At 46.1% G+C, this 27944-nt stretch overlaps 1 protein-coding gene across 1 annotated transcript in view; it reads left to right on the forward strand.

Annotated features, from left to right (window-relative positions):
- The window catches only part of ap2a1 (adaptor related protein complex 2 subunit alpha 1), a 93151-nt gene that overhangs the window by 61049 nt on the left and 4158 nt on the right, over positions 1-27944 (forward strand). Inside the window, exons 9-19 of the mRNA XM_083649269.1 lie at positions 1321-1503; positions 2045-2142; positions 3489-3720; positions 6399-6587; positions 6749-6903; positions 11908-11970; positions 15450-15532; positions 20529-20620; positions 23314-23435; positions 23980-24096; positions 25334-25403. Of these exons, the coding sequence (XP_083505395.1) occupies positions 1321-1503; positions 2045-2142; positions 3489-3720; positions 6399-6587; positions 6749-6903; positions 11908-11970; positions 15450-15532; positions 20529-20620; positions 23314-23435; positions 23980-24096; positions 25334-25403 (1404 nt within the window). The remainder of the gene's footprint in view (positions 1-1320; positions 1504-2044; positions 2143-3488; positions 3721-6398; positions 6588-6748; positions 6904-11907; positions 11971-15449; positions 15533-20528; positions 20621-23313; positions 23436-23979; positions 24097-25333; positions 25404-27944) is intronic.

Here is a 27944-nt window from a genome sequence, read left to right on the forward strand (position 1 = left end):
AATGTGTATAATCTATTTTACCGACCCACTGAGTGGCGACATGTCTCCACAGTAGAAAGAGGCGAGCCAAAACTGGAGGGAAAAGCGCGAGGAAGCCGTTCTCATACTGTAAAATGGATGGCGAAAACGCTTTCACTTTCGCGCTGACGCACAGCGGTGGCAACGGTGGGGGGTTCCAAGAATAGACTGGATGCACACTTTGAAACACGCACCATAAATAAGCCCAGAATCGCAAGAGCTTCATCAGAGCTCTCAACCGGACCGCCAAGAAACGAGCGAAACCCATCCAGCGAGCCCCATCCAGACTGCCAGGCAGCAGCCAGGCAGCAGCAACTCGTTTGTCACAGACCCGCTGCAGAGCCAAGGAGGGCGGAGGAGAACGCCCACGGAGGGAGGAGTTGGAAGCAGAGGGGGGTTTCCTGCTGTTATGGAGGAAATTACTGTTCAAAACTATTGTTTAGATGTCTGACGTCTTACTGATGCCAAAAATGAATGGTTAAAGTGACTGTTCGATCGAATTTCACAAAAAGCCGTTTATCTCTGAATAATTTTTCAGACGCTGAAACCATGCTGTATTCAACTGCTAATGCTTACATAACTACTAACTCTACAAACTAACTCTTTTAGACAGAGAAAGCACACATTCTATTAGTTCTTTTGAGATATTGTGTGTTCACAAAATCTTAGCAGAAAAGAATCCTCGGGTCTTGAAAGATAAGCCAGAATCCTCAAAAAAAAAACTCTGGCAGAACCTACCTACAGTAAAAAAAAAACGGCTGGCAGTGAATGTGTTAAGAATCGCAATATATATCGAATCGGCACCCAAGTATCGTGATAGTATCGAATCGGGAGATAAGTGAATCGCCACAGCCCTAACGTGCATGGTTGCGTATTGCACAAAAAGATCGTATATACGGAAGATGAACACTCCAACTTACTTCTTGACAGCTACATCCACATTTTTCTTCTCGCCAATTCTCAATGGCTTCCTTGTTTTGCTCAGGAGTACAAAAAAACTTTAACTGGTGATTTTTTACATTTGTTGTCTGCACAGCCCATCACACAACAGCTTTTAGCTATGTTTAATTCAAGGAAAATGACGCTGGTGTGTGGAAATGAACAGAGCTTTTCCCCCGTGATGGGCGTGGCCTATTTCATGCAGTGTCTCTATGGGATCTTTAATTTAGTGACTCTTATTGTAAAGTGTTAGCGCTATGGGTTGTTGGGAATACAGTCTCACTCCTTGGGGTGGAGGAAGGCACATTTCCACATGACAGATTCCCAGCCTGGAAACTGATGAGTTCTTCCTTCTCCCTGAAGGTTCTGAAGGTGGCCATCCTGGCAGAGAAGTATGCAGTGGACTACTCCTGGTACGTGGACACCATCCTTAACCTGATCCGAATCGCCGGAGACTACGTCAGCGAGGAGGTGTGGTACCGCGTCATCCAGATCGTCATCAACCGAGACGATGTGCAGGGCTACGCCGCCAAGACCGTCTTTGAGGTACGACCGCATGAAATCATGACTTGTCAAATCTACACTGTCATGGAAAACCTGGAAAAGTCATGGAATTTTGTTGTGTGTAATAAAATTGTTACAGGAATCTTCCGCAGATAACCTTCCACGTAATGTAACATAACAGCAAATTTATTTTCTCCAGCCGTTGACGTAACGTAGCTCTAATATGTGTGAATTTTAGTGCTGCTTGTATTTTCCTGTTTTATTTCAATAGCTTCCATGTAATGTGATGCAGACTCTAAATCACTAAAATCCAATATAAAGAGGTGTGTTCTATTTGTCCAGTCAGTTTTATAATAATTTCTGGTATTCATTCAGAGTCGCGCCTCATATTACATGGAAATTCTATTATGGATCCTTGAAAAGTCATGGAGAAGTTAGAAAATGTCTTCCATGAAGATGCGTGCATCTAGCTTTAGGCAATAGCAGTGGTTTAAGAGAGGCTTCTGTAGCTGAGAGGGTCACAGGTTTGATTTACTCAGGAGTTTTGTGTGACAGAAAAACAATGAACAAATGTGTTCTCCAGGCCTTGCAGGCCCCTGCCTGCCATGAGAATATGGTGAAGGTTGGAGGCTACATTTTGGGAGAGTTTGGTAACCTCATCGCTGGTGACCCACGCTCCAGGTATGTTGCTTATTCACTGCCATGTCACCAAGTGTAAACACCAAACAATGTGAAATAGAACAGTCATGTGACTGCCCCGGAGGAGAGTTCCCCATTCATTTTCTCCATAGACATTTTGAAAAATCCTTATATAACGAGTTTTAAGGCTGGAACCAAGCCAACCTGTGACCTACTGAATCGTGAGGGACCATAAAACATTTAAGTTGGAGCAAAAACAAAAAATAACAAGCGGGACTAAAATAAAAGTTTCGATTCCCCCGATTGTTTTTGCTCCAATTGAAATGTTTTATGGTCCCTCACGATTCAGTAGGTCACAGGTTGGCTTGGTTCCAGCATTAAAACTCTGATTTTTCAAAATGTCTATGGAGAAAATGAATGGGAAACTCTTCCAGTCACAGAAAGTCACGTGACTGTTGAGCTCTATGAGTCCTAAGACCTGCTCAAGACAATGATTTTTTAAGCATAAATGTGATTCTTAAAAATCACAATTTTCAGAAAACACTTCAGAAATCGTCATTTGTGAAGATTATCCTGCAGTTTCATAAAGTTTTATTAACCACAGACCTTATTTCAGCCATTTAACCAAAATCCACATACAAAAAATCTCATTGACTTCCAGACGAGGGAACTTACAAAAAGAGGTCATCCCTGCAGTACTCACGTGTGTCTGTGCTGCAGCCCCCTGTGTGTCTGTACTGCAGCCCCCTGTGTGTCTGTACTGCAGCCCCCTGTGTGTCTGTGCTGCAGCCCCCTGTGTGTCTGTACTGCAGCCCCCTGTGTGTCTGTACTGCAGCCCCCTGTGTGTCTGTACTGCAGCCCCCTGTGTGTCTGTGCTGCAGCCCCCTGTGTGTCTGTACTGCAGCCCCCTGTGTGTCTGTACTGCAGCCCCCTGTGTGTCTGTACTGCAGCCCCCTGTGTGTCTGTGCTGCAGCCCCCTGTGTGTCTGTACTGCAGCCCCCTGTGTGTCTGTACTGCAGCCCCCTGTGTGTCTGTACTGCAGCCCCCTGTGTGTCTGTACTGCAGCCCCCTGTGTGTCTGTACTGCAGCCCCCTGTGTGTCTGTACTGCAGCCCCCTGTGTGTCTGTACTGCAGCCCCCTGTGTGTCTGTACTGCAGCCCCCTGTGTGTCTGTACTGCAGCCCCCTGTGTGTCTGTACTGCAGCCCCCTGTGTGTCTGTGCTGCAGCCCCCTGGTCCAGTTCAACCTTCTCCACTCTAAACATGTGTGTCTGTACTGCAGCCCCCTGGTCCAGTTCAACCTTCTCCACTCTAAACATGTGTGTCTGTACTGCAGCCCCCTGGTCCAGTTCAACCTTCTCCACTCTAAACATGTGTGTCTGTACTGCAGCCCCCTGGTCCAGTTCAACCTTCTGCACTCTAAGTTCCACCTGTGTTCGGTGCCGACCCGGGCCCTGCTGCTGTCGGCCTACATCAAGTTCATCAACCTGTTCCCAGAGACCAAGGCCACCATCCAGGAGGTGCTGCGCTCCGACAGCCAGATCCGAAACTCTGACGTGGAACTGCAGCAGCGTGCCGTCGAATATCTCAAGCTTTCCTCCATCGCCAGCACCGACGTGCTGGTGAGTTCTCATAACCCTGTCACAACAAACTGGGAGTTAGGTTCACTCACTCAGCAATGGGCATTTGAAAAAAGTTCCTTAATCGATCATCTGATAAATTAACTTGATTAAACTTTTTTTCTTTTTCTTTTTCTATGCCTTTGGAAGAAAATATGAAAAATTGTGTTTTCCCTCACTGAAATCTAAGAAGAACTTATAGTCCAACCACAATCCTCTTAAACAAGGCAGGTAAAGTGTAACTATTTCACCCGAAAAAAGAAAAGATATGCGGCGATAGGGCTGTCAGGGTTATCGCATTACCACAGTTATGCACTCACGTCAGGCCCACTGCAGAGTGGAAAGCTGATTACCTCACGTCAGGCCCACTGCAGAGTGGAGAGCTGATTACCTCATGTCAGGCCCACTGCAGAGTGGAGAGCTGATTACCTCACGTCAGGCCCACTGCAGAGTGGAGAGCTGATTACCTCACGTCAGGCCCACTGCAGAGTGGAAAGCTGATTACCTCATGTCAGGCCCACTGCAGAGTGGAGAGCTGATTACCTCACGTCAGGCCCACTGCAGAGTGGAAAGCTGATTACCTCACGTCAGGCCCACTGCAGAGTGGAGAGCTGATTACCTCACGTCAGGCCCACTGCAGAGTGGAAAGCTGATTACCTCATGTCAGGCCCACTGCAGAGTGGAAAGCTGATTACCTCACGTCAGGCCCACTGCAGAGTGGAGAGCTGATTACCTCACGTCAGGCCCACTGCAGAGTGGAAAGCTGATTACCTCACGTCAGGCCCACTGCAGAGTGGAGAGCTGATTACCTCATGTCAGGCCCACTGCAGAGTGGAAAGCTGATTACCTCATGTCAGGCCCACTGCAGAGTGGAGAGCTGATTACCTCACGTCAGGCCCACTGCAGAGTGGAAAGCTGATTACCTCACGTCAGGCCCACTGCAGAGTGGAGAGCTGATTACCTCATGTCAGGCCCACTGCAGAGTGGAGAGCTGATTACCTCACGTCAGGCCCACTGCAGAGTGGAGAGCTGATTACCTCACGTCAGGCCCACTGCAGAGTGGAGAGCCGATTACCGCTTCACCGCACGCAAATGAGCAGAGACGCAGATAAGCAACATGACGCTAATACAACGGCCAAGCAACGTGCAATATAGCGTTAGCCCGTTAGCGGCAACAAAGAAGCACAAATGGCTCTCCAGTGTCGAGCTGAAAGTGTGGACGGCACAGAGAAAACAGTAGAAGGATGCAGCGCACACAGCTCCAAGTTTAACACACTGTCGAGTGCACGGTTCAGCCGTAAACAGCAGAAAACAAAGAAAACCACCACTCACAAGTCCATTTTATGCACCGAATAAAATAAGAATAATTGACTCGTGAGCTTTGGCATTGGTCAATCATGGCGTGTTCCACCCCCAAATCGAGTGGGATTCAGCGTGTTGAACTTGTCGTGCTACGCGAGTGGTATCCGCGGAGTACCAGGCAGCCAGCTGCTTCGTGCGGAGGGAGCGGACAATCCGATGAATGGGTGCTGCCCGCCCGCCTGGAATCTCCGAGGGCAGACCCCTGACAACCACGCTCTCAAACGCTCTCAAGCGCACGCCTTTTACGCTATTTCTGTAAATACGATATCCCTGGAATGCGCGTTTTAACGAGCCAGTTACATTTCTTTGCATTATTAGAGATTATAGTTTTTGTTTTGTGTTCATGTTTCTAACAATTGGCCAAGTTAGTAGTTAGTTTATGGGATAGGAATTCTGCCAGATGACAGGCACTAGGCACCATTTTCTACTTCATTTGGAAGAGAAAATTATCCTGAAATGAAGATTTGATTGACAGCTGCATGTCGTGATATGATTGGTTGAAATGGGGTAGAAATTTCATAGTACTGGGTGACGTCAGCAAACTGTACATTACTGTTATCAATGAAATCTTGAAAAATTAACTTTTGATGTGAAAAAGTGTGAAAAACTAAGGAAATTAGACTTTTGTGATTTTGTTTGCATACATTATTAAATAGGTGCACTGCATACCCAGGTATTTGAACTAAAAGAAAAGAAAAGAAATTTATGAGTTCAGCTCGACTTTAAGAAAGCCCGTTGTGGGACTATTTCATCCAGAAAGGCGACAAAGTACGATGTAAATTGTGCGATGCTGCTCGTGAGTGCCAGGCAGTGGAAAACAAAACATTTCTCCTCTGACATCGCCCCGTGCACAGTGCACACTACAGCGACATATGCTTGGGATACATGGCGACGTGAACGCGATCCAATACAAATGAATGGGCAGCAGCGATGCCTCTGTGACTCAGCGTGTGCGCGCCCGCTGGTGTTTGGTAGGAGGAGAGGGGGGGGGGGGGATGTTTTGGGGATACCTACCTATCTATCTACCTACCTATCTACCTACATACAAAAATTGCTAGAAGTCGCCAGATGATTTCATACGATAATTTGCATATCAATATATAATAAACTAATAAATGAAAATGAAATACTGCACTTGTTAAGTGGACCCTATCCTACAGTCCCTGCCTTTTTTCCCTTCCAAACATTCATCCCAAAACTCATTGACATCATCCCCAAACCTATTTGTGTCTCCCCCTGGAGGACGGGAGGTCCTTAAGCTCTGTATTATGTGTCATGGAGTGTGATGTGTTGGTCTGGTTGTTCCCCGTGCCTCCCAGGCCACCGTTCTGGAGGAGATGCCTCCCTTCCCAGAGAGAGAATCGTCCATCTTGGCCAAGCTGAAGAAGAAGAAGGGCCCCGGTGCTGTGTCCGTGTCCGAGCTGGAGGAGGGCAAGAGGGAGGGCGGGGAGCTGAACGGAGGCGGTGACCGGGGGGCAGACACAGGAGCCATGTCTGCCTCCAATGCGGTAAGTCTGCACAATGCTGCTTGGCCTGACTGCATATACATTATTTGCAGGAGGGCAGGTAGATCTTGTGCTGTTGACAAGTTAAAGTAGATCTTGAGTGAAAACATTGGCCACCCCTTCTTTACTGGCTCTATATTGTAATGTCCTTCTGTGTTTTCCAGTCCACTCCTTCCCCGTCGGCAGACCTTCTCGGGCTCCGCTCCGCTGCTCCAGTGGGCTCTGCTGCACCCAGTGCTGGGAGCCTATTGGTGGATGTGTTCTCCGAGGCGGGGCCCGCCGCTTCCTCCGCCGCCGTGAACGACGATGGCTTCCTAAGGTGAAAGGTCATGTGTTGATGGGCAGATGTAGGAGCAGCTGAAGCCACGGTCCAGTATGCCTGGCTGCTTCAAACACCCGGGCTGTCTCATACTGGACTGGGGCTTGAAGACTGCAGAGAATGCTCAACTGCTCTTGGACCTGAATAGAAAAGATTGGCCCCCTCACTTTGTCACAAACTGTTGTCTCCTCTGTTAAACGATGTCGTTAGCTCCGGTGGCTTGTGGTGTGTCTGTGCTGTTTAACTACAATGTAACCAGGTGGATGTGTCTGTGCTGCTTGTGTCTGTGCTGTTTAACTACAATGTAACTAGGTGGAGGTGTCTGTGCTGGCTGTCTATCTGTTGGCTCTTTCTTCTTGTTGCTTTCCGTGTTTGTCTAATACAGACCTGACAACCTGGATGCTCATTGACATCAAAATACACTGGCACTAGTTACTTTAAAATGCACCAAGAGAGGCCTGTTGATTTTTTAACCTGATACAAACTATCGCTGAGGATGTGTCCAAGTGCATCACTAGATGTACAGTATGTAACTATCGAGGTAGAAAAAAGACAATACACTGTAGATACTTTTTGTTTTTCACCAGGACTCAATTTAATAGATGAAATGTATGTCAAATGGAAACTGTTACACCTATAGAGAGAGAGACAGAGATGTGTCGTCATATCATGATATTGATTTCTGGGCCTTGGATGGGCTCAGGTCCAATAATTGCTTAACCCCTCGGGCCGTGGTAGGGCCGGGCCTGGCCATGACATTCAGGCCCTCGCAGCTCTCTACATCTTCTTAGTTGGTGTGGATGCTATATGGAGGAAACTCCACACAGAAAGGCCCTTTCAACGAGATAACCCACCTGGGCACCGAAGGCACAGGGAGACATACCCCCAGTGCCAACAGCGTCCCATATGGAGAATCAAACCCAGGACCTTCTTGCTGTGAGGCGAGGCTAGAGCGCTACCGCTGCTCCACCACCGTGCCCCCTATTTATTCAATGATTGAATTGTATTGGTGTCACTTTGACTGAGTTGCTAGTCTGTGAATGCTACACAGTCACAATGTTGGTGTCAGTGAACAATCCAGAGTCAATGTATCCAAAATGTCCTCCATGTGTTTGCAGCATGCAGACATGAGTTGAACTGAAGCCAATGTGAAGTTGATGTGGCTCCATGGTTGGCAGGTCTGCTAAACTTGTCTCTTGTCTGTTCTCTTGATCTTGCTGTGTATGTGACTGTCTTTCTCTTTGGCCTTTTTCTCTCCTCCCCTTTCTCCACTTCCCTGTGTGTGTACGTGTGTGTGTGTGTGTGTGTGTGTGTGTGTGTGTGTGTGTGTGTCTGCGCGTGCGTGTGTGTGTGTGCGTGTGTGTGTCTCTCTCTCTGTGTGTGTGTGTGTGTGTGTGTGTGTGTGTGCATGTGGATATGTGCTTCTGGTTTGAATGTGTCTGTCTGTCTCCTGTCCTCTGTTGTGATTGGACATTGACAGAGATCTGGAACAGCCCACCGAGACCTCTGACTCCCTATTGGTGGAGGGTCCCGGTGACTCGGAGTAAGGGGCCGATAGTAATCTACCTCATCTAGAAAACTACAAATTTGGCACCTTCACATTGTTTTCTTGGGCTATTTAACAGGCTTTCCCCCCATATTGTAACCATGGCATTGGTAATTGACGGTATATTGAGTGGGCAGATTGATGATATTGTATTTAACTTTAGTCCAGGACAAATGTACATGAACCATTGCATCAAATTGGTCTGCATTATACAGTTTGGTGGCCTTTCAGAATTCAATGTTCTGGATTTGAGCCATAGTGAAAATGCTACCAGTCAGCTGTGGTGGACATTTTCCTCTCCTCCAACACCAGCACATGGATTGGAAGGCCATTGTACAATGGGAAATATCACTAAGAAATATAATGAAATTGCTATTTTAAGAGAACTGACATTGCCATGTTCCCCATATGCTTGATTGTCGTTGATTGGACAATTAGAATCTTCTTGATTCTCTTAATTTCATTGTTACACAGTTCAGCCGACATGGAGGAAAACTCAGGAAAATGGTTGCTAGAACGGACCGGTACCATTTTTGCAATGGCTCCACTGTGAACATCTCAATGGCATCAAACTGTACATGTGGACCAATGTTGCTGCTTATATGCTAATCTGAATGGTGTCCTATTTTTGGCCTGGACTGGAAGAAGTTCCAATTTCACACTTTAGCTGGAAATCAGATGTTAGCCCACGCTTTAGCTAGCCAGCAGATGTTAGCCCACGCTTTAGCTAGCCAGGAGGCCCACGCTTTAGCTAGCCAGCAGATGTTAGCCCACGCTTTAGCTAGCCAGGAGGCCCACGCTTTAGCTAGCCAGCAGATGTTAGCCCATGCTTTAGCTAGCCAGGAGGCCCACACTTTAGCTAGCCAGCAGATGTTAGCCCATGCTTTAGCTAGCCAGGAGGCCCACGCTTTAGCTAGCCAGCAGATGTTAGCCCACGCTTTAGCTAGCCAGCAGATGTTAGCCTACGCTTTAGCTAGCCAGGAGGCCCACGCTTTAGCTAGCCAGCAGATGTTAACCCACGCTTTAGCTAGCCAGGAGGCCCACGCTTTAGCTAGCCAGCAGATGTTAGCCCACGCTTTAGCTAGCCAGGAGGCCCACGCTTTAGCTAGCCAGCAGATGTTAGCCTACACTTTAGCTAGCCAGGAGGCCCACGCTTTAGCTAGCCAGCAGATGTTAACCCACGCTTTAGCTAGCCAGGAGGCCCACGCTTTAGCTAGCCAGGAGGCCCACGCTTTAGCTAGCCAGGAGGCCCACGCTTTAGCTAGCCAGCAGATGTTAACCCACGCTTTAGCTAGCCAGGAGGCCCACGCTTTAGCTAGCCAGGAGGCCCACGCTTTAGCTAGCCAGCAGATGTTAGCCCACGCTTTAGCTAGCCAGCAGATGGTAGCCCACACTTTAGCTAGCCAGCAGATGTTAGCCCACGCTTTAGCTAGCCAGCAGATGTTAGCCCACGCTTTAGCTAGCCAGCAGATGGTAGCCCACACTTTAGCTAGCCAGCAGATGTTAGCCCACGCTTTAGCTAGCCAGCAGATGTTAGCCCACGCTTTAGCTAGCCAGGAGGCCCACGCTTTAGCTAGCCAGCAGATGTTAGCCCACGCTTTAGCTAGCCAGCAGATGGTAGCCCACACTTTAGCTAGCCAGCAGATGTTAGCCCACGCTTTAGCTAGCCAGCAGATGTTAGCCCACGCTTTAGCTAGCCAGCAGATGGTAGCCCACACTTTAGCTAGCCAGTAGATGTTAGCCCACACTTTAGCTAGCCAGCAGATGTTAGCCCATGCTTTAGCTAGCCAGCAGGCCCACGCTTTAGCTAGCCAGCAGGCCCACGCTTTAGCTAGCCAGCAGATGTTAGCCCACGTTTAGCTAGCCAGCAGATGTTCGCCCACGCTTTAATTAGCCAGCAGATGTTAGCCCACGCTTTAGCTAGCCAGCAGATGTTCGCCCACGCTTTAACTAGCCAGCAGATGTTAGCCCACGCTTTAGCTAGCCAGCAGATGTTAGCCCATGCTTTAGCTAGCCAGCAGGCCTAAGCTTTAGCTAGGCAGCAGGTGTTAATCCATGCTTTAGCTAGCCAGCAGATGTTAGCCCACGCTTTAGCTAGCCAGCAGATGCTAGCCCACACTTTAGCTAGCCAGCAGATGTTAGCCCACACTTTAGCTAGCCAGCAGATGTTAGCCCACGCTTTAACTAGCCAGCAGATGTTAGCCCACGCTTTAGCTAGCCAGCAGATGTTAGCCCACGCTTTAACTAGCCAGCAGATGTTAGCCCACGCTTTAGCTAGCCAGCAGATGTTAGCCCACACTTTAGCTAGCCAGCAGAGGCTGTTGTTGAATCATCACATTTTTGTACAAAGTGGAGTTGGATGCTTTCACTAACCACCTCTGCATTTTATCCTTTTATCCCTCTTTCTGTCTCACGCCTGACTAAAACTCTCCCTCACACTGGATGGCTCACTTCATCATCCCTGCTACACCCCATCCACTCCTCCACCCTGTGCCCTATCTGTAACCACTCCCCCTCTGTCCTGCACTCTATCTGTAACCACTCCCCCTCTGTCCTGCACTCTATCTGTAACCACTCCCCCTCTGTCCTGCACTCTATCTGTAACCACTCCCCCTCTGTCCTGCACTCTATCTGTAACCACTCCCCCTCTGTCCTGCACTCTATCTGTAACCACTCCCCCTCTGTCCTGCACTCTATCTGTAACCACTCCCCCTCTGTCCTGCACTCTATCTGTAACCAATCCCCCTCTGTCCTGCACTCTATCTGTAACCACTCCCCCTCTGTCCTGCACTCTATCTGTAACCACTCCCCCTGTCCTCTAACCACTCCCCCTCTGTCCTGTGCTCTATCTGTAACCACTCCCCCTCTGTCCTGTGCTCTATCTGTAACCAATCCCCCTCTGTCCTGCACTCTATCTGTAACCACTCCCCCTCTGTCCTGCACTCTATCTGTAACCACTCCCCCTGTCCTCTAACCACTCCCCCTCTGTCCTGTGCTCTATCTGTAACCACTCCCCCTCTGTCCTGCACTCTATCTGTAACCACTCCTCCATCCTGTGCTCTATCTGTAACCACTCCCCCTCTGCCGGCACTCTATTTGTAACCACTCCCCCTGTCCTCTAACCACTCCCCCTCTGTCCTGTGCTCTATCTGTAACCACTTCCCCTCTGTCCTATAACCACTCTCCTCTTCCTGTGCTCTATCTGTAACCACTCCCCCTCTGTATTCACTCCCCCTCTGCCCTGTCTGTAACCACTCCCCCTCTATAACGACTCTACCTCTGTCCTGTCTGTAACCACTCCCCCTCTATAACGACTCCCCCTCTGTCCTGTAATCACTCTCCCTCTGTCCTGTTGTTAACCAATCACCCTCTATAACCACTCCCCCTCTGTCCTGTCTGTAACCACTCCCCCTCTGCCCTGTCTGTAACCACTCCCCCTCTGTCCTGTGGTCTCTCAGCTCTGCTCCTCCCTCTGAGGATCCTGCTCCTCCTCTGTCTGAGGCAGACGAGCTTCTCAACAAGTAAGGTTTCTCTCTCTGTCTCTATGTCTCTCTAGCCATGTTTCCATCAACGCATTTTGAAGTATCACATTGGAAAAGCTTGATGGAAACTGCAAAATTTGTAAGAAAAAAAGCATCCTCAATTTAGCTTGAGGTGGTTTTTGCCTTTTTTGAAAAATGCAAAACGGGAAATGCAAACAGCTTTTTCAAATAAGTTGTGACATAGTGAACATTAAGTTACATGACTGATCAGCTGACCCTGTCACCCAAAGGCTCTCACTCCATCCCTACAATGCCTTTTGCATGCTCAGGTCCACACCTGGTTTGTGCTGTCGTATCACCTCCACACCTGGTTTGTGCCGTCGTATCACGTCCACACCTGGTTTGTGCTGTCGTATCACGTCCACACCTGGTTTGTGCTGTCGTATCACGTCGTCCACACCTGGTTTGTGCTGTCGTATCACGTCCACACCTGGTTTGTGCCGTCGTATCACGTCCACACCTGGTTTGTGCTGTCGTATCACGTCCACACCTGGTTTGTGCCGTCGTATCACCTCCACACCTGGTTTGTGCCGTCGTATCACGTCCACACCTGGTTTGTGCTGTCGTATCACGTCCACACCTGGTTTGTGCCGTCGTATCACGTCCACACCTGGTTTGTGCCGTCGTATCACGTCCACACCTGGTTTGTGCCGTCGTATCACCTCCACACCTGGTTTGTGCCGTCGTATCACGTCCAATCCTGGTTTGTGCTGTCGTATCACGTCCACACCTGGTTTGTGCTGTCGTATCACGTCCACACCTGGTTTGTGCCGTCGTATCATGTCGTCCACACCTGGTTTGTGCTGTCGTATCATGTCCACAGCTGGTTTGTGCCGTCGTATCACGGCCACACCTGGTTTGTGCCGTCGTATCACGTCCACACCTGGTTTGTGCTGTCGTATCACGTCCACACCTGGTTTGTGCCGTCGTATCACGTCGTCCACACCTGGTTTGTGCTGTCGTATCACGTCCACACCTGGTTTGTGCTGTCGTATCACGTCCACACCTGGTTTGTGCTGTCGTATCACGTCGTCCTCACCTGGTTTGTGCTGTCGTATCACGTCCACACCTGGTTTGTGCCGTCGTATCACGTCGTCCACACCTGGTTTGTGCCGTCGTATCACGTCGTCCACACCTGGTTTGTGCTGTCGTATCACGTCCACACCTGGTTTGTGCCGTCGTATCACGTCGTCCACACCTGGTTTGTGCTGTCGTATCACGTCCACACCTGGTTTGTGCTGTCGTATCACGTCGTCCACACCTGGTTTGTGCTGTCGTATCATGTCCACACCTGGTTTGTGCTGTCGTATCACGTCCACACCTGGTTTGTGCCGTCGTATCACGTCCACACCTGGTTTGTGCTGTCGTATCACGTCCACACCTGGTTTGTGCTGTCGTATCACGTCGTCCACACCTGGTTTGTGCTGTCGTATCACGTCCACACCTGGTTTGTGCTGTCGTATCACGTCGTCCACACCTGGTTTGTGCTGTCGTATCACGTCCACACCTGGTTTGTGCTGTCGTATCACCTCCACACCTGGTTTGTGCTGTCGTATCACGTCCACACCTGGTTTGTGCTGTCGTATCACGTCCACACCTTGTTTGTGCTGTCGTATCACGTCCACACCTGGTTTGTGCTGTCGTATCACGTCCACACCTGGTTTGTGCTGTCGTATCACGTCCACACCTGGTTTGTGCTGTCGTATCACGTCCACACCTGGTTTGTGCTGTCGTATCACGTCCACACCTGGTTTGTGCTGTCGTATCACGTCCACACCTGGTTTGTGCTGTCGTATCACGTCCACACCTGGTTTGTGCTGTCGTATCACGTCTTGTTTCCCAGATATGCGCTGAGAGCGGCAGAATGGCCATAATAATTGATTTACTCATCACCTTCAGAAAGAGAGAAATACACCCACCAGCATAGTACATGACATCATAACCTCCCCTATGGCAAGTATCCTAATCATTGGAAAGCTCTCTGTCTCACCCCTCCCACACACAACCTACTTATTTGCTTAACAGACATTAATGCTAACACACCTGATTCCAATTTCAAGATGGTCGACTTTTCAAAAGGTGGCTTAGAATGGAAACACAACTACTCTCTCTCTGTCTGTGCATGCAAGCTTTGTTGTGTGTGTATCTAGCTGCAGTCACATGCTGGATGGTGGCAGGGTTTTGCTGCTCTCAAAGTGACAAAACCAAGAACTGGAAAACTAACTGGGAAAAAGTATCACTTCCAATTACAGTATTTGACTTTTGTTGCAATGCGGCCATCCAACAGAGGGCAACAATTCGGCAGATTAGGTTCTGAAAAAGTCTTACAATGTCTTGAATTTGATTACCATTCAAGGCTTCAAAAGTCCTTGAATACTGATAAACATTTTATATTAAAAATATATATTCAATACAGTTTTAGCATTTTTTTTTCTAATTAGAAATCACTGATAGGGCAAATTGTTTGTTTTGTTTTTGTTTTGTACCATTTTCAGTGGTTAAATTGGCCCTTTTCAGACCTAAACCAGGACACAATATATAAAAACATTTTCAACATGTCAAATCGACCTTTTCTTTCATTCTAACTGGTATTGAAATCGTCAGATTTAATTTGATGACACTTAAACTTGTGTGAGGAGGAAGCAACTTATTTTTCCTACGGAACATAATAAGTTATGTTCGGTCAGTGATCAGTAAGTTCAAGTTTGTTTAATTCCATAGCCCTAAATCACAAACCTTTCTCTAAGGACGTTAAAGAGAATGTGTCTCGCTAAATTACATCTAACTAAATACATTCAATGAGCAAAATTAAACAGAATAAAATACAAGCATCGTGAAAAACACAAGGTAAGCAAGAGCAGATTTGAGCAAGACAAACAATCTGGCTACTCTACAGCCTGACCTGCCCGGCACCTCCAGCCTTAGACTCACTGGAACTGTACACAAGGAAAGAAAGAACCTTAGTGGAAGAAAGTGACAGAGGAAAACAGAAAGAAAAGAGTGAAAGCCTCTCTCTGCCTGCTGTTACTGTCTTGCTACGCTTTGCAACTGTGGCTAATCTCATGGAGGAGGGGATTGCTGGCAAATAATTTAACGGTAGTTAGAGTTAGATTGAGTTAGAAAAGCAGTTTTGTGTAACAGGTGTCAAATATATTAACTTTGGCCTATGCTAACAACACTAATGGCAATACTAATGGAGAATGCAATATTTGTGCCAAGGTAAAACGAAAAAAAATGTATCAAAGTAAACATTGCCACTATATAAATGAGCATCATCTGCTCCTCCCAACAGGGACACCAAAGACTAATGCAAATCCGGAAAAAAGCATGTGTAGGCTCTCATGACAAATCACATTGTGTCCTTGTACCTGATAGATGTTAGTTTGTTTTCTGGATATGACAGAATGCCATTTGTCAAAGTGTTGATTAGTAACTTCTCCATTGCCTCCATCCTTTAGGTTTGTGTGCAAGAACAACGGGGTTCTGTTTGAGAACCAGCTGCTGCAGATAGGCATCAAGTCAGAGTACCGCCAGAACCTGGGTGAGTGCTCCCAAACACAAGAAGCGAGAGACCCACAAGAAAAAGGAGGGAGGTGATGCTGTGTGCATTTAAGAGCCACTAGTATAGAAGACGGTGTTAACTCGACAACCAGCAGAGGACGTAACCTTACTTCACTCAAACTAGCGGTCACTGTATGATCTGGACTTAGCGTAGATGCAGAAATACAGCAGCGTACTGTAGCGGAGGAATACGGTAGTCCTACGTTTGGGAGGAAATGTAGTGCCGAATGAGAGGGCTGTTTGACGGTAAAGTAAAGCGCTGACAATTGTCAAAATAGAGCGTACATGTACACTGATATTGATTTGTTTAGGTGGGCGTTGTTTTAGGTGGCTAAATTACTTTTTAGTTCCTGGCCCCCTGTACTAGAGAGACAGAGCTCTGGAGGCTGCTGCTTCAGAGTGCCGGGTCTCGATACACGGTGTGCTCAGCGTCCAGAACGCTTGACCTATTTCAGTTAGTGTATGGAACTAGCTGATAGGACCCCACTTCAAACAAACCAAACTATCCCTTTAAGTACTGAAGGTCCAAACAGCCCAGCTGGAAAACTTTGGTCAAAAACAAGCTTAAAGTCCAAATGAAGCTAAGTGGCGTGTGGGTCGGAGTCCGTTTCAGACTGAAAACATAACTTGTCTGAGATGACAGGTTGAGAGGCGGGTCATAGTAGCATGTCGATGATTTTATTTGACAATTCTGGGGACTGGATTGGGCTTTGGCCAATCCTGGCGTGTTCCGCCTCCAAATCGAGTGGGATTCAGCATGTTGTGGCGCTCCCCTCGGGAAGAGCCTGCTGACGCGAGGTTAGTGGCTGAGTGGAGCTCAGCGAGCCGCAGGCACACAGCGTCCTTCGTGTTGCCGAGCGGAGAGTGCAGCCCGTCGGCCTGCAATCTCTGAGGTGCAACCCCTGACAACCAGGCTCTCTGAGGCGCGCGCCACTTACGCTATTGCGCTAAATAATATTCGTGGAATGCGAGTTTTAACGAGCCAGTTAAATTTCTTTGCATTCTTAGGCATTACCGTTTGCTTTATTTAGCATGTTACATACAATTGGCCAAGTTAGTAGTTAGTTTATGGGCTAGAAATTCTGCCAGATGACTCTGGCTTCTCCTTTATTTGGAAGAGAAAATGATCCTGAAATGAAGATTTGATTGACAGCTGCCATGTCGTGATATGATTGGTTGAAATGGGGTAGAAATTTGATAGTACTATGTGATGTCAGCAAACTGTAGATTACTGTTATGAATGAAATCTTGAAAAATGAACTTTTGATGTGAAAAACTAAAGAAATTAGATTTTTGTGATTTGTGAGTTTTTTGGCCATACATTATTAAATAGGTGCACTGAATACCCAGGTATTTGAACTAAAAGAAAAGAAAAGTCATTTTTGGGCTTTTTCGACTTTACATCTTTTCAGCTACTGAAACTTAAAATTTGTATTGTAGAATAGATAATGAACAATACTGGAAATACTGTAGGTAGGGATGTCCCGATCAGGTTTTTTTGCCCCCAAGTCCGAGTCCGAGTCCTTTGATTTGAGTATCTGCCGATACCGAGTCCCGATCCGATACTTTTATAATACATTTAAAAAATGAAGAGCGAAGAAAATTATCCAGGATGTCCCTTATTTTTATTATATTTTAACATGTAACACTTATCATGCACAACTGTGCATGCAAGTAGTGCAGTGTATTGTAAACTGAGCACTAGTTATGAGGTAGCTTGAACATTCTCAAGTCAGAACAGAAAAATTATTCTTCACATTAGAACTAGTGCAACATTAGAACTTAGTGCAACATCACAGACTCAATAGTCTAGTGTTAAAACAAACAGCAGCTTAACTTAAAATGCCAGTCAGGCATTAAAATAAAAAATAAATAAATAAAAATATCAAATAAAACAAATGAGCCAATATTCAAGCAGTGCAGTGTATTGTAAACTGAGCACTTATGAGGTAGCTTAAAGATTTTCAAGTCAGAATAGAAAAAATATTCTTCACATTAGAACTAGTGCAACATTAGAACTTAGTGCAATATCAGTGCCAGTGTGTCTGTGACGCTGCGCTGGGAAAGCAGGCCCTCGTGCACGACAAGTTGTAATGTGTGCGCTACACAGCCCACACTCTGTACTCCCATATCCAGCATGGCTTTCTTCATATTTGCAGCGTTATCGCGCAAAATGATATGGACTCGGTTCTTGTCTATTCCCCAGTTGTTCAGCATCCTCTCCATCGCCTGCTGGATGCGCTCTGCTGTGTGGGATCCACGAAATTCCTGTGCATGCAAAGTCGCACGGCTTAAAACAAAACTGGAGTTGATCCATTGCGCAGTGAGGCTTAGAAGGGCCATGAAAACACAGACGAACTCCAAATATCTGTGGTAAACGCGACATCAGGCACGTCTTTCAATAGGACAAGCAGCTTGTCGCTTATCTTTTTCTGGAGCGCTGGCAGAGCCTTTTCAGTGATATAGTGTCGAGAGGGCATGTCGTATCGTGGTTCCATGTACTCCATAAGCATGATAAAACCCGGGTCGTCTACCAGAGAGAGTGGCTGGTCACTCATTGCTATCATCTCGGCTATTTTTTCTGTGATCTTTTTCGCCTTTTCACTGTCGTTCTCGTCGTTCACTTTGAAATATTTCCACACAGCAGACATGATAGCGGCAGCGCGGCTCAGCTTCAAAACAAACTGGCGTGCTCTCTGCGCATGCGGTGCGGTGTTTTTGTGAGGCTGTCTGGCTGAGTGTCGTTTGACACAGACAAGGTCTGACTCTGTAAACGGTGGTAGTAATACTAATTTTATTCTAATTTATTTTGAATCACCAATAGCCCATATATAAAAAATCTGATAAAAATAATGACTCGGACATATGATCGGGTCATAATGTCCGAGTCCGGATCGAGTCTGCAGTCACGTGATCGGCCCCGATTTCCGATCACGTGATCGGATCGGGACAACCCTAACTGTAGGCATCCAGCAGGAAGTGTACCAAATAAACGAAAGCAGGTTCAAAAAGCTGTGTGTGTGTGTGGGGGGGGGGTGACTGGCCATGCTAACGTCAACCCAGCTGCTGTCCTTCTTTGGAACTTCTCCAGCTCTGTTCATCTCTCATATCCTATCCTATATGCTATTCTGTGCTGGGGCAGAAGGCTGAAGGCAGCGGATGCCAACAGACTCAACAAACTGATCCGTAAGGCCAGGGACGTTGTGGGGCTGGATCTGGGCTCTCTGACTGCGGTGTCAGAGAAGAGAACGTTGTCCAGGCTACGCTCCATCATGAACAATGACTCGCACCCACTCCACGGCGTGCTAGTCAAACACAGGAGTACGTTCAGTGAGAGACTGATTCCACCTAGATGCAATACGGAGAGGCACAGGAAATCATTCCTGCCTGTGGCCATTGGTCTATTTACCGTAAATTCCGGACTATAAGCCGCACCGGTGTATAAGCCGCACCTGCAAAGTTGACTATTTTTTTCTTATATAAGCCGCACCGGACTATAAGCCGCGGGTGTTTTAATGGTTTTTATTTATTTTTTTTTATTTTTTTTTATTGTGTTTTAATGTTTAATTACCATATGTAAGGGTTCATGCACAGAGGGGATTGTCGGGAAAGAGATGGCTGTTTGAGGAAGCTCCCATTTATTAACATTTCAACAAAACAACATAACACATAGAATAGATGCACTTTGTCTTGGTTTTCTTTCATTTAATTTTATATTATTTTATGTATTTTTATTACTTTTAGTATTTGAGCATTGTTTTGTATTTTAGTATTGTATAGTAGTCTATAGTCTATGTCTCTCTTTTATCATTCTTTGTACTTATGCTTGTTTCGTGTTGTTTGTATTGTCTGTCCTAGACCAAGGACCACAATGGAAACAAGTCTTTGACTTTATTGTGTTTTAATCCTTGATGATGTTTTCCGAGATGCATGTCCTCTGTTCCATGTTTTCTTTGTTACAATACATCAAATAAAATCAATCAATCAATCAATCACAACACCACCTGTGTTGTTTTTTACAGTGCACACAGTGTCATACAGTGTCATACAGTGTGGTGAAAAGAGGGCAAGAGAGGAAATTAAAACTTATTATAGTTATATAGGATTTATAGTTAGAAAGAGTGCTAAAAAAGAGAGATTTTTTTTTTTTTTTGAAAAAATCCATAGATAAGCCGCACCGTTATATAAGCCGCAGGGGCCAAAAAAGCCCAAAAAACGGGAAAAAAGGTGCGGCTTATAGTCCGGAATTTACGGTAATGCCTCTCTTAAAAGAGCACCTCGGAGACGCTCAGTCTCCCTGAGACTGAGCCAGCCGATAGGTTAACTGTGCCTGGCTGAGCCATGTGTAACGTATAGGGCAAGCCGACAATATAAATCACGTGCAATATGTGCAATATGTGCAATATGTCATGTGCAATAATAATAATTGACACGGAATGTATACTTACTCTACGTATTTAGTATTTTGCTACTTAGACATTCTACTTATTTTTTGCTTCTATCGCATTTACTAGTTATTCTATGCTATGTTGTGTTTTCTGCTTATTTGCTTAATATTGCATTTACTACGGTTTATTTTATGCTATGTGTGTTCTGTGAGCGAGCTACTGTAACTTGTCCCAATTTCCCCCCGGGGATCATTAAAGTCTTTCTGATTCTGATATCCAAGGATCATTTAGGTGTCGATTATAAAGTTTGGTTTCCATAATAAGCCAAATCTAGCTGCTCTGAACAGCAGGCCCCGCTGAAGTGTTGTCTGTCTTGCCACACTGTTGGTGTCTCTGTTGATGTCATGGATGCTGCTGTTTTTGTTATGTCCTCTCTGTACACTGGTGTAAGAATTTTTTCCTTGTAATGTAAAGGACAGTGAAAATGAATTTCCCTTCCGGGACAAATAAATTAAGTCTAAGTCTAAGTCTATGTAAATCTGGTGAATGATGTACTGAGCCTTGTGTTTATATGTGTCTCTCTCACAGGGAGAATGTACTTATTCTACGGTAACAAGACGTCAGTGCAGTTTGCCAGCTTCAGCACCACAGTCAGCTGTCCTGGGGAGCTACAGTCTCATATCCTTTAAATGCACTGATGTTTCAGCACATGTACAAACCATCAATATAATAATGACAAATGCACTCCATTAAGTTCGCAATTCTGTACTGTAAATCCACTGACAACCTCCAACACAGTTGTATTAGCCAATGTTGGTAATTCTCTGAGTAGCTTTGCATAACCACCTGCCTGATGGAGCCTTTATAAATAATGAGAATGCAGCCTTAAGCCCAATTTATGCTTCGTCTGCCGACACTTTTGAAACGGTCGCCGACAGAAATGAGGACTTGAGTCGACACTTTTAAGTGTCGGCGAGCAGTGTCTGCTACCTAGTGAAATGTCTAGTGTCGCTGACTACGTCATAGTATCGCGCAAGTCTGATTGGCTATATAGACGCATGCGTTTGACTTCCTTGTTTTGGTTTTCACTCGATTGAAATGAATGAACGTGTCTCCGCTATTTTTATCAACCTGTCCTTGATGTATGACTTTGTGAAAATCACAAAGAACATTGTGCATTTCCCAGAGAGAGAGGAGGTGAGTTGTGTGTCGTTTATATGCGGATGCAGTCAAGTACGTTACATCTTGCCTCCGACGTGGTTTCACTGTGCATTCCATTCCCCCTCTTCTCTTGCCTGTCAGCATTTAATAGCGTTCGAGTATCACGTGACCGTTGAACAGAGGCGAACGTTCACTGAAGTATAAATGCAACACCATGAGCGACACTTTCTTTTTCGTCTGCGACCATGTGCTGAGCAACACTTTCTAATAAGTATAAATTAAGCTTTACTTAGGCCATGTCCACACGGAGACAAGTTTAGGTGTATCCGCTAAAGTTTTTTCTCGTATGGACGTTTCGTCCAGATGGAACCAGCGTTCTGGGAGTATACGTTCTGGGAGTATACGCTAAATTTTTGAAACCGGGTCCTAGAGTGAATAAATCTGAAGACGCCACCCTTGCATTTCCGTGTTTACAACCCATACGCATCTTTCCTGAACCGATGACGCCATAGCCCCACCTCTCTCCGCCAGCAACAGCACAGTGCACTAGCGTTCGTGCTACAGCAGCTACTGAGCCTGTTAGGGCTCTTCCAGCAAAATATAATGCTGCTCTATTACCACCGTCAGCAACAAGTGGACACGGAGAACAGCGTGTGCAACATCCTCAGGGCTCCACAGCTGACTCTTCCCATCCACCCCTCCCCTCCCTTCATCGGATATTTCCCAGAAAGCTTAGCGACGGCTAAGTTTTTACAATAACACAAACAAAATCAGGCTAAACGTGTTGGATATAAATAATATTTATTTTTAATACAACATGCAATTCTGGAATATTTTAATATTGGACAAAATGGAATGAAATGAAATGTAAACCCTGAGTGTAACTGACATACTCGGGATGCTCTATATATATCCCTCGCAAATACAACGTGAATAGTGAAGTGAGAGGTTTGACGACCACACGGTTGCACTGTGACGTGGCAGCGTTACAGCACCACTTACCGGCCTGGCATATATACTACAGCAGCTTCAGTGGTTTCATGTGGATACACACATTTCTTGAAACGGTTCCGTGTTCATGGAAAACTTTTCTTAACACATTCACTGCCAGCCGTTTTTTTTTTACTGTAGGTAGGTTCTGCCAGAGGGTTTTTTTGAGGATTCTGGCTCATCTTTCAAGACCCGAGGATTCTTTTCTGCTAAGATTTTGTGAACACACAATATCTCAAAAGAACTAATAGAATGTGTGCTTTCTCTGTCTAAAAGAGTTAGTTTGTAGAGTTAGTAGTTATGTAAGCATTAGCAGTTGAATACAGCATGGTTTCAGCGTCAGAAAAATTATTCTGAGATAAACGGCTTTTTGTGAAATTCGATAGAACAGTCACTTTAACCATTCATTTTTGGCATCAGTAAGACGTCAGACATCTAAACAATAGTTTTGAACAGTAATTTCTCCATAACAGCAGGAAACACCCCTCTACTTCAAACTCCTCCCTCCGTGTGTGTTCTTCTTGGCTGCAGCGGGCATGTCACAAGCTCGTTGCTGCTGCTGCTGCTGTAACCTCGCGTCACCAGGCTCACTGCTTCTGCTGCTGCTGCCTGTCTGCTGGCGGCCGCTGTGCAAGTCTGGATCGGCTCGCTCGTTTCTTGTGGTTTGTGTTGAGAGCTTTGATGAAGCTTTTGCGATTCTGGTCTTATTTATGCTGCGTGTTTCAAAGTGTGTTCCACCCGTAATCTATTATGCAAATTTGCAATCCCGCACCGCCAGCAATCAGCGCGAAAACGAAAGCGTTTTCGCCAATCCATTTTCACGAGAATGGCTTCCTCACACTGCTTTTTGCTTGCCTTCCTCTAGTCTGGGAGAGCACTGTCGCCACTTAGTGGGTCGGTGGAATGGGTTGTACATGTTCGGTGGCTTCAATATTGATATCTTATATCAATATTGAAGCCACCGAACATGTACAACCCGTTCCACGATGTAAAAGGGTTAGATGCACATCCCACGGTCAAAAAACACGTAAAAACACGTCATTGGCAGTCAACCGTTGGATTCTGTTTGACGTAAAAACACATCATTGGCAGTGAACGTGTTAAACAAAACAAAAAAAAAGATCGCTTCCGTCTCCGTGTGGACATGGCCTTAGAGTGAGCCAGGTGGAACTGCAGACAGATAGTCTGTTGTGTGTTGGTGCTCCTTGACAGCTGGCCACAGCTCAACGTTCAGACCAAGCCAGTGGAGCCCCTGGTGGAGGGAGGAGCCCAGGTTCAACAGGTTCTCAACATCGAGTGTCTGGCCGATTTCTCAGATGCCCCGCTGCTTAACATCAAGTTCAGGTATGCTCTAGTCTCGCTGGCCAGCCACCCCTCCCTTCCGTGAGAGGAGTCTGGCGGCGCAGGTCTCCATTGGATGGGTGGCGCTTATGGGCAGTGCCCTTGGAAAATAGTTTCCAACAATCCAACTTGCCATTTTCAGCGTGTAGCAATGAGCTAGCTGATGACATCATCACTGATGACATCACATCATTAGGTAATTAGGGCAATCACCTAATTCAGAAATTCGGCTCGTCAGGTCACCCGCACAGCCCAGGGGCGGAAGCCATCGTCTCCGTCTCATCACTGATGACATCATCACTGAACTATAGCCTCAGCCTTAGGGCAATCAATTAGGGCAATTAATCAGCCCTAATTAAAAGATCAGGCTCTGTCACATCACCCGCACGGGTGCTCTTTAAGTTTACACCCCCTGAAAGTTTCAGCCCGATCGCCCGTAAAACGTTTCACAACCGGTGTATCATTCCCTACATTAGAGGATAGGCCAATCAGGAGTAGCCTCTGCATATGGAGAGGGGGGTACTTCAACAGCTGGCTGTGATTTCAGATATGGAGGAGCTCTGCAGAACCTGACCCTCAAGCTGCCAGTCACCATCAACAAGTTCTTCCAGCCCACTGAGATGGCTTCAAACGACTTCTTTCAGCGCTGGAAACAGCTCAGCCAGTAAGACGGCCTGCGGACGTGTGTGTGCGGGCGTGTGTGTGTGTGGGCGGGCCTGTGTGTGTGTGTGTGTGTGCGGGTGTGTGTGTGTGTGTGTGTGCGGGCGTGTGTGTGTGTGTGGGTGGGCGTGTGTGTGTGTGTGCGGGCGTGTGTGTGTGTGTGGGTGTGTGAGTGTGTGTGTGTGTGTGTGCGGGTGTGTGAGGGCGTGTGTGTGCGGGCGTGTGTGTGTGCGGGTGTGTAAGGGCGTGGGTGTGGGTGTGTGAGGGCGTGTGTGTGGGTGTGTGCGGGCGTGTGTGTGGGCGGGCGTGTGTGTGTGTGTGGGCGTGTGTGTGTGTGTGGGCGTGTGTGTGCGGGCGTGTGTGTGGGTGTGTGTGTGTGTGAGGGCGTGTGTGTGAGGGCGTGTGTGTGGGTGTGTGAGGGCGTGTGTGTGGGTGTGTGAGGGCGTGTGTGTGTGTGTGTGAGGGCGTGTGTGTGTGTGTAGGTGTGAGGGCGTGTGTGTGTGAGGGCGTGTGTGTGAGGGCGTGTGGGTGTGTGTGGGTGTGTGTGTGTGTGTGGGTGTGTGAGGGCGTGTGTGTGTGTGTGTGAGGGCGTGTGTGTGTGTAGGTGTGAGGGCATGTGTGTGGGTGTGAGGGCGTGGGTGTGGGTGTGTGTGGGTGTGTGTGTGTGTGAGGGCGTGTGTGTGGGTGTGTGAGGGCGTGTGTGTGTGTGTGTGAGGGCGTGTGTGTGGGTGTGTGAGGGCGTGTGTGTGTGTGTGTGAGGGCGTGTGTGTGTGAGGGCGCGTGTGTGGGTGTGAGGGCGTGGGTGTGGGTGGGTGTGGGTGTGTGAGGGCGTGTGTGTGTGTGTGAGGGCGTGTGTGTGTGTGTGTGTGCGGGCGTGTGTGTGTGTGAGGGCGTGTGTGTGTGTGTGGGTGTGTGAGGGCGTGTGTGTGTGTGCGGGCGTGTGTGTGTGTGGGCGTGTGTGTGTGTGTGTGGGTGTGTGAGGGCGTGTGTGTGGGTGTGTGAGGGCGTGTGTGTGTGTGTGCGGGCGTGTGTGTGAGGGCGTGTGTGTGTGGGTGGGCGTGTGTGGGTGGGCGTGTGTGTGTGTGTGAGGGCGTGTGTGTGGGTGGGCGTGTGTGGGTGGGTGTGTGAGGGCGTGTGCGGGCGTGTGTGCGGGCGGGCGTGTGTGTGGGGGGGTGTGTGTGTGCTCATGAGTTAATTTGGATTCCTTACTCAGGCTAATGTTTGGTGCCATCTCTCTGCAGGCCTCAGCAAGAAGCACAAAAGATATTCAAAGCCGTCCACGGCATGGACACAGAAGTACTTAAGGCCAAGGTACAGTATACACACACACACACACACACACACAGTTCATCCATATGTCCAACCACACCTGTTTGTTATCTGTCGAGGCTGTGCACTTTGATCACAGATCTAGTATCAACCACATCTGGATCCATCATACAGGTCCATTGCAAAATATAAGGTATCAAATGTATTGGAGCAAGGCTAGAAACAGAGATACCTGAAGGTGATGGTGTGGTCGTTGCAGTAATATGTGGGAAGCTAGATTTGTATGTAAATGTAGGTCAGTGTGACACCATAAACTGCCTTGTCTTTAGCCCTCAGCCATAATACACTTCATCCATAACATATAGACAATAAATACACAGTAACAATTAGGGTTAGGAGGGTTCCTTACACGCCCTGATGAAGACCCTGCATGGTCGAAACCGCTCGCCGTTGACATTTTTCTCTTTTGACATGCCCTAGTTCAACATAGGCTTTTATATATTTTGACATGCCCTAGTTCAACATAGGCTTTTATATATTTTGATATGCCCTAGTTCAACAGAGGCTTTTATATATTTTGATATGCCCTAGTTCAACAGAGGCTTTTATATATTTTGACATGCCCTAGTTCAACAGAGGCTTTTATATATTTTGATATGCCCTAGTTCAACAGAGGCTTTTATATATTTTGACATGCCCTAGTTCAACAGAGGCTTTTATATATTTTGACATGCCCTAGTTCAACAGAGGCTTTTATATATTTTGATATGCCCTAGTTCAACAGAGGCTTTTATATATTTTGACATGCCCTAGTTCAACATAGGCTTTTATATATTTTGACATGCCCTAGTTCAACATAGGCTTTTATATATTTTGATATGCCCTAGTTCAACAGAGGATTTTATATATTTTGACATGCCCTAGTTCAACAGAGGCTTTTATATATTTTGACATGCCCTAGTTCAACATAGGCTTTTATATATTTTGATATGTCCTAGTTCAACAGAGGCTTTTATATATTTTGACATGCCCTAGTTCAACATAGGCTTTCGTATCTTTTGACATGCCCTAGTTCAACAGAGGCTTTTATATATTTTGATATGTCCTAGTTCAACAGAGGCTTTTATATATTTTGATATGTCCTAGTTCAACAGAGGCTTTTATATATTTTGACATGCCCTAGTTCAACAGAGGCTTTTATATATTTTGATATGCCCTAGTTCAACAGAGGCTTTTATATATTTTGATATGTCCTAGTTCAACAGAGGCTTTTATATATTTTGACATGCCCTAGTTCAACATAGGCTTTCGTATCTTTTGACATGCCCTAGTTCAACAGAGGCTTTTATATATTTTGATATGCCCTAGTTCAACAGAGGCTTTTATATATTTTGATATGCCCTAGTTCAACATAGGCTTTTATATATTTTGACATGCCCTAGTTCAACAGAGGCTTTTATATATTTTGATATGCCCTAGTTCAACAGAGGCTTTTATATATTTTGATATGCCCTAGTTCAACAGAGGCTTTTATATATTTTGACATGCCCTAGTTCAACATAGGCTTTTATATATTTTGATATGCCCTAGTTCAACAGAGGCTTTTATATATTTTGACATGCCCTAGTTCAACATAGGCTTTTATATATTTTGATATGCCCTAGTTCAACAGAGGCTTTTATATATTTTGACATGCCCTAGTTCAACATAGGCTTTTATATATTTTGATATGCCCTAGTTCAACAGAGGCTTTTATATATTTTGATATGCCCTAGTTCAACAGAGGCTTTTATATATTTTGATATGCCCTAGTTCAACAGAGGCTTTTATATATTTTGACATGCCCTAGTTCAACAGAGGCTTTTATATATTTTGATATGCCCTAGTTCAACAGAGGCTTTTATATATTTTGACATGCCCTAGTTCAACAGAGGCTTTTATATATTTTGATATGCCCTAGTTCAACAGAGGCTTTTATATATTTTGACATGCCCTAGTTCAACATAGGCTTTTATATATTTTGACATGCCCTAGTTCAACATAGGCTTTTATATATTTTGATATGCCCTAGTTCAACAGAGGATTTTATATATTTTGACATGCCCTAGTTCAACATAGGCTTTTATATATTTTGATATGCCCTAGTTCAACAGAGGCTTTTATATATTTTGACATGCCCTAGTTCAACAGAGGCTTTTATATATTTTGACATGCCCTAGTTCAACAGAGGCTTTTATATATTTTGACATGCCCTAGTTCAACAGAGGCTTTTATATATTTTGATATGCCCTAGTTCAACAGAGGCTTTTATATATTTTGACATGCCCTAGTTCAACAGAGGCTTTTATATATTTTGACATGCCCTAGTTCAACAGAGGCTTTTATATATTTTGACATGCCCTAGTTCAACAGAGGCTTTTATATATTTTGACATGCCCTAGTTCAACATAGGCTTTTATATATTTTGATATGCCCTAGTTCAACAGAGGCTTTTATATATTTTGATATGCCCTAGTTCAACAGAGGCTTTTATATATTTTGACATGCCCTAGTTCAACAGAGGCTTTTCTATATTTTGACATG

The sequence above is a fragment of the Poromitra crassiceps genome (assembly GCF_964638095.1).
Source record: "Poromitra crassiceps genome assembly, chromosome: 13".
Taxonomy (NCBI): Eukaryota; Metazoa; Chordata; class Actinopteri; order Beryciformes; family Melamphaidae; genus Poromitra; species Poromitra crassiceps.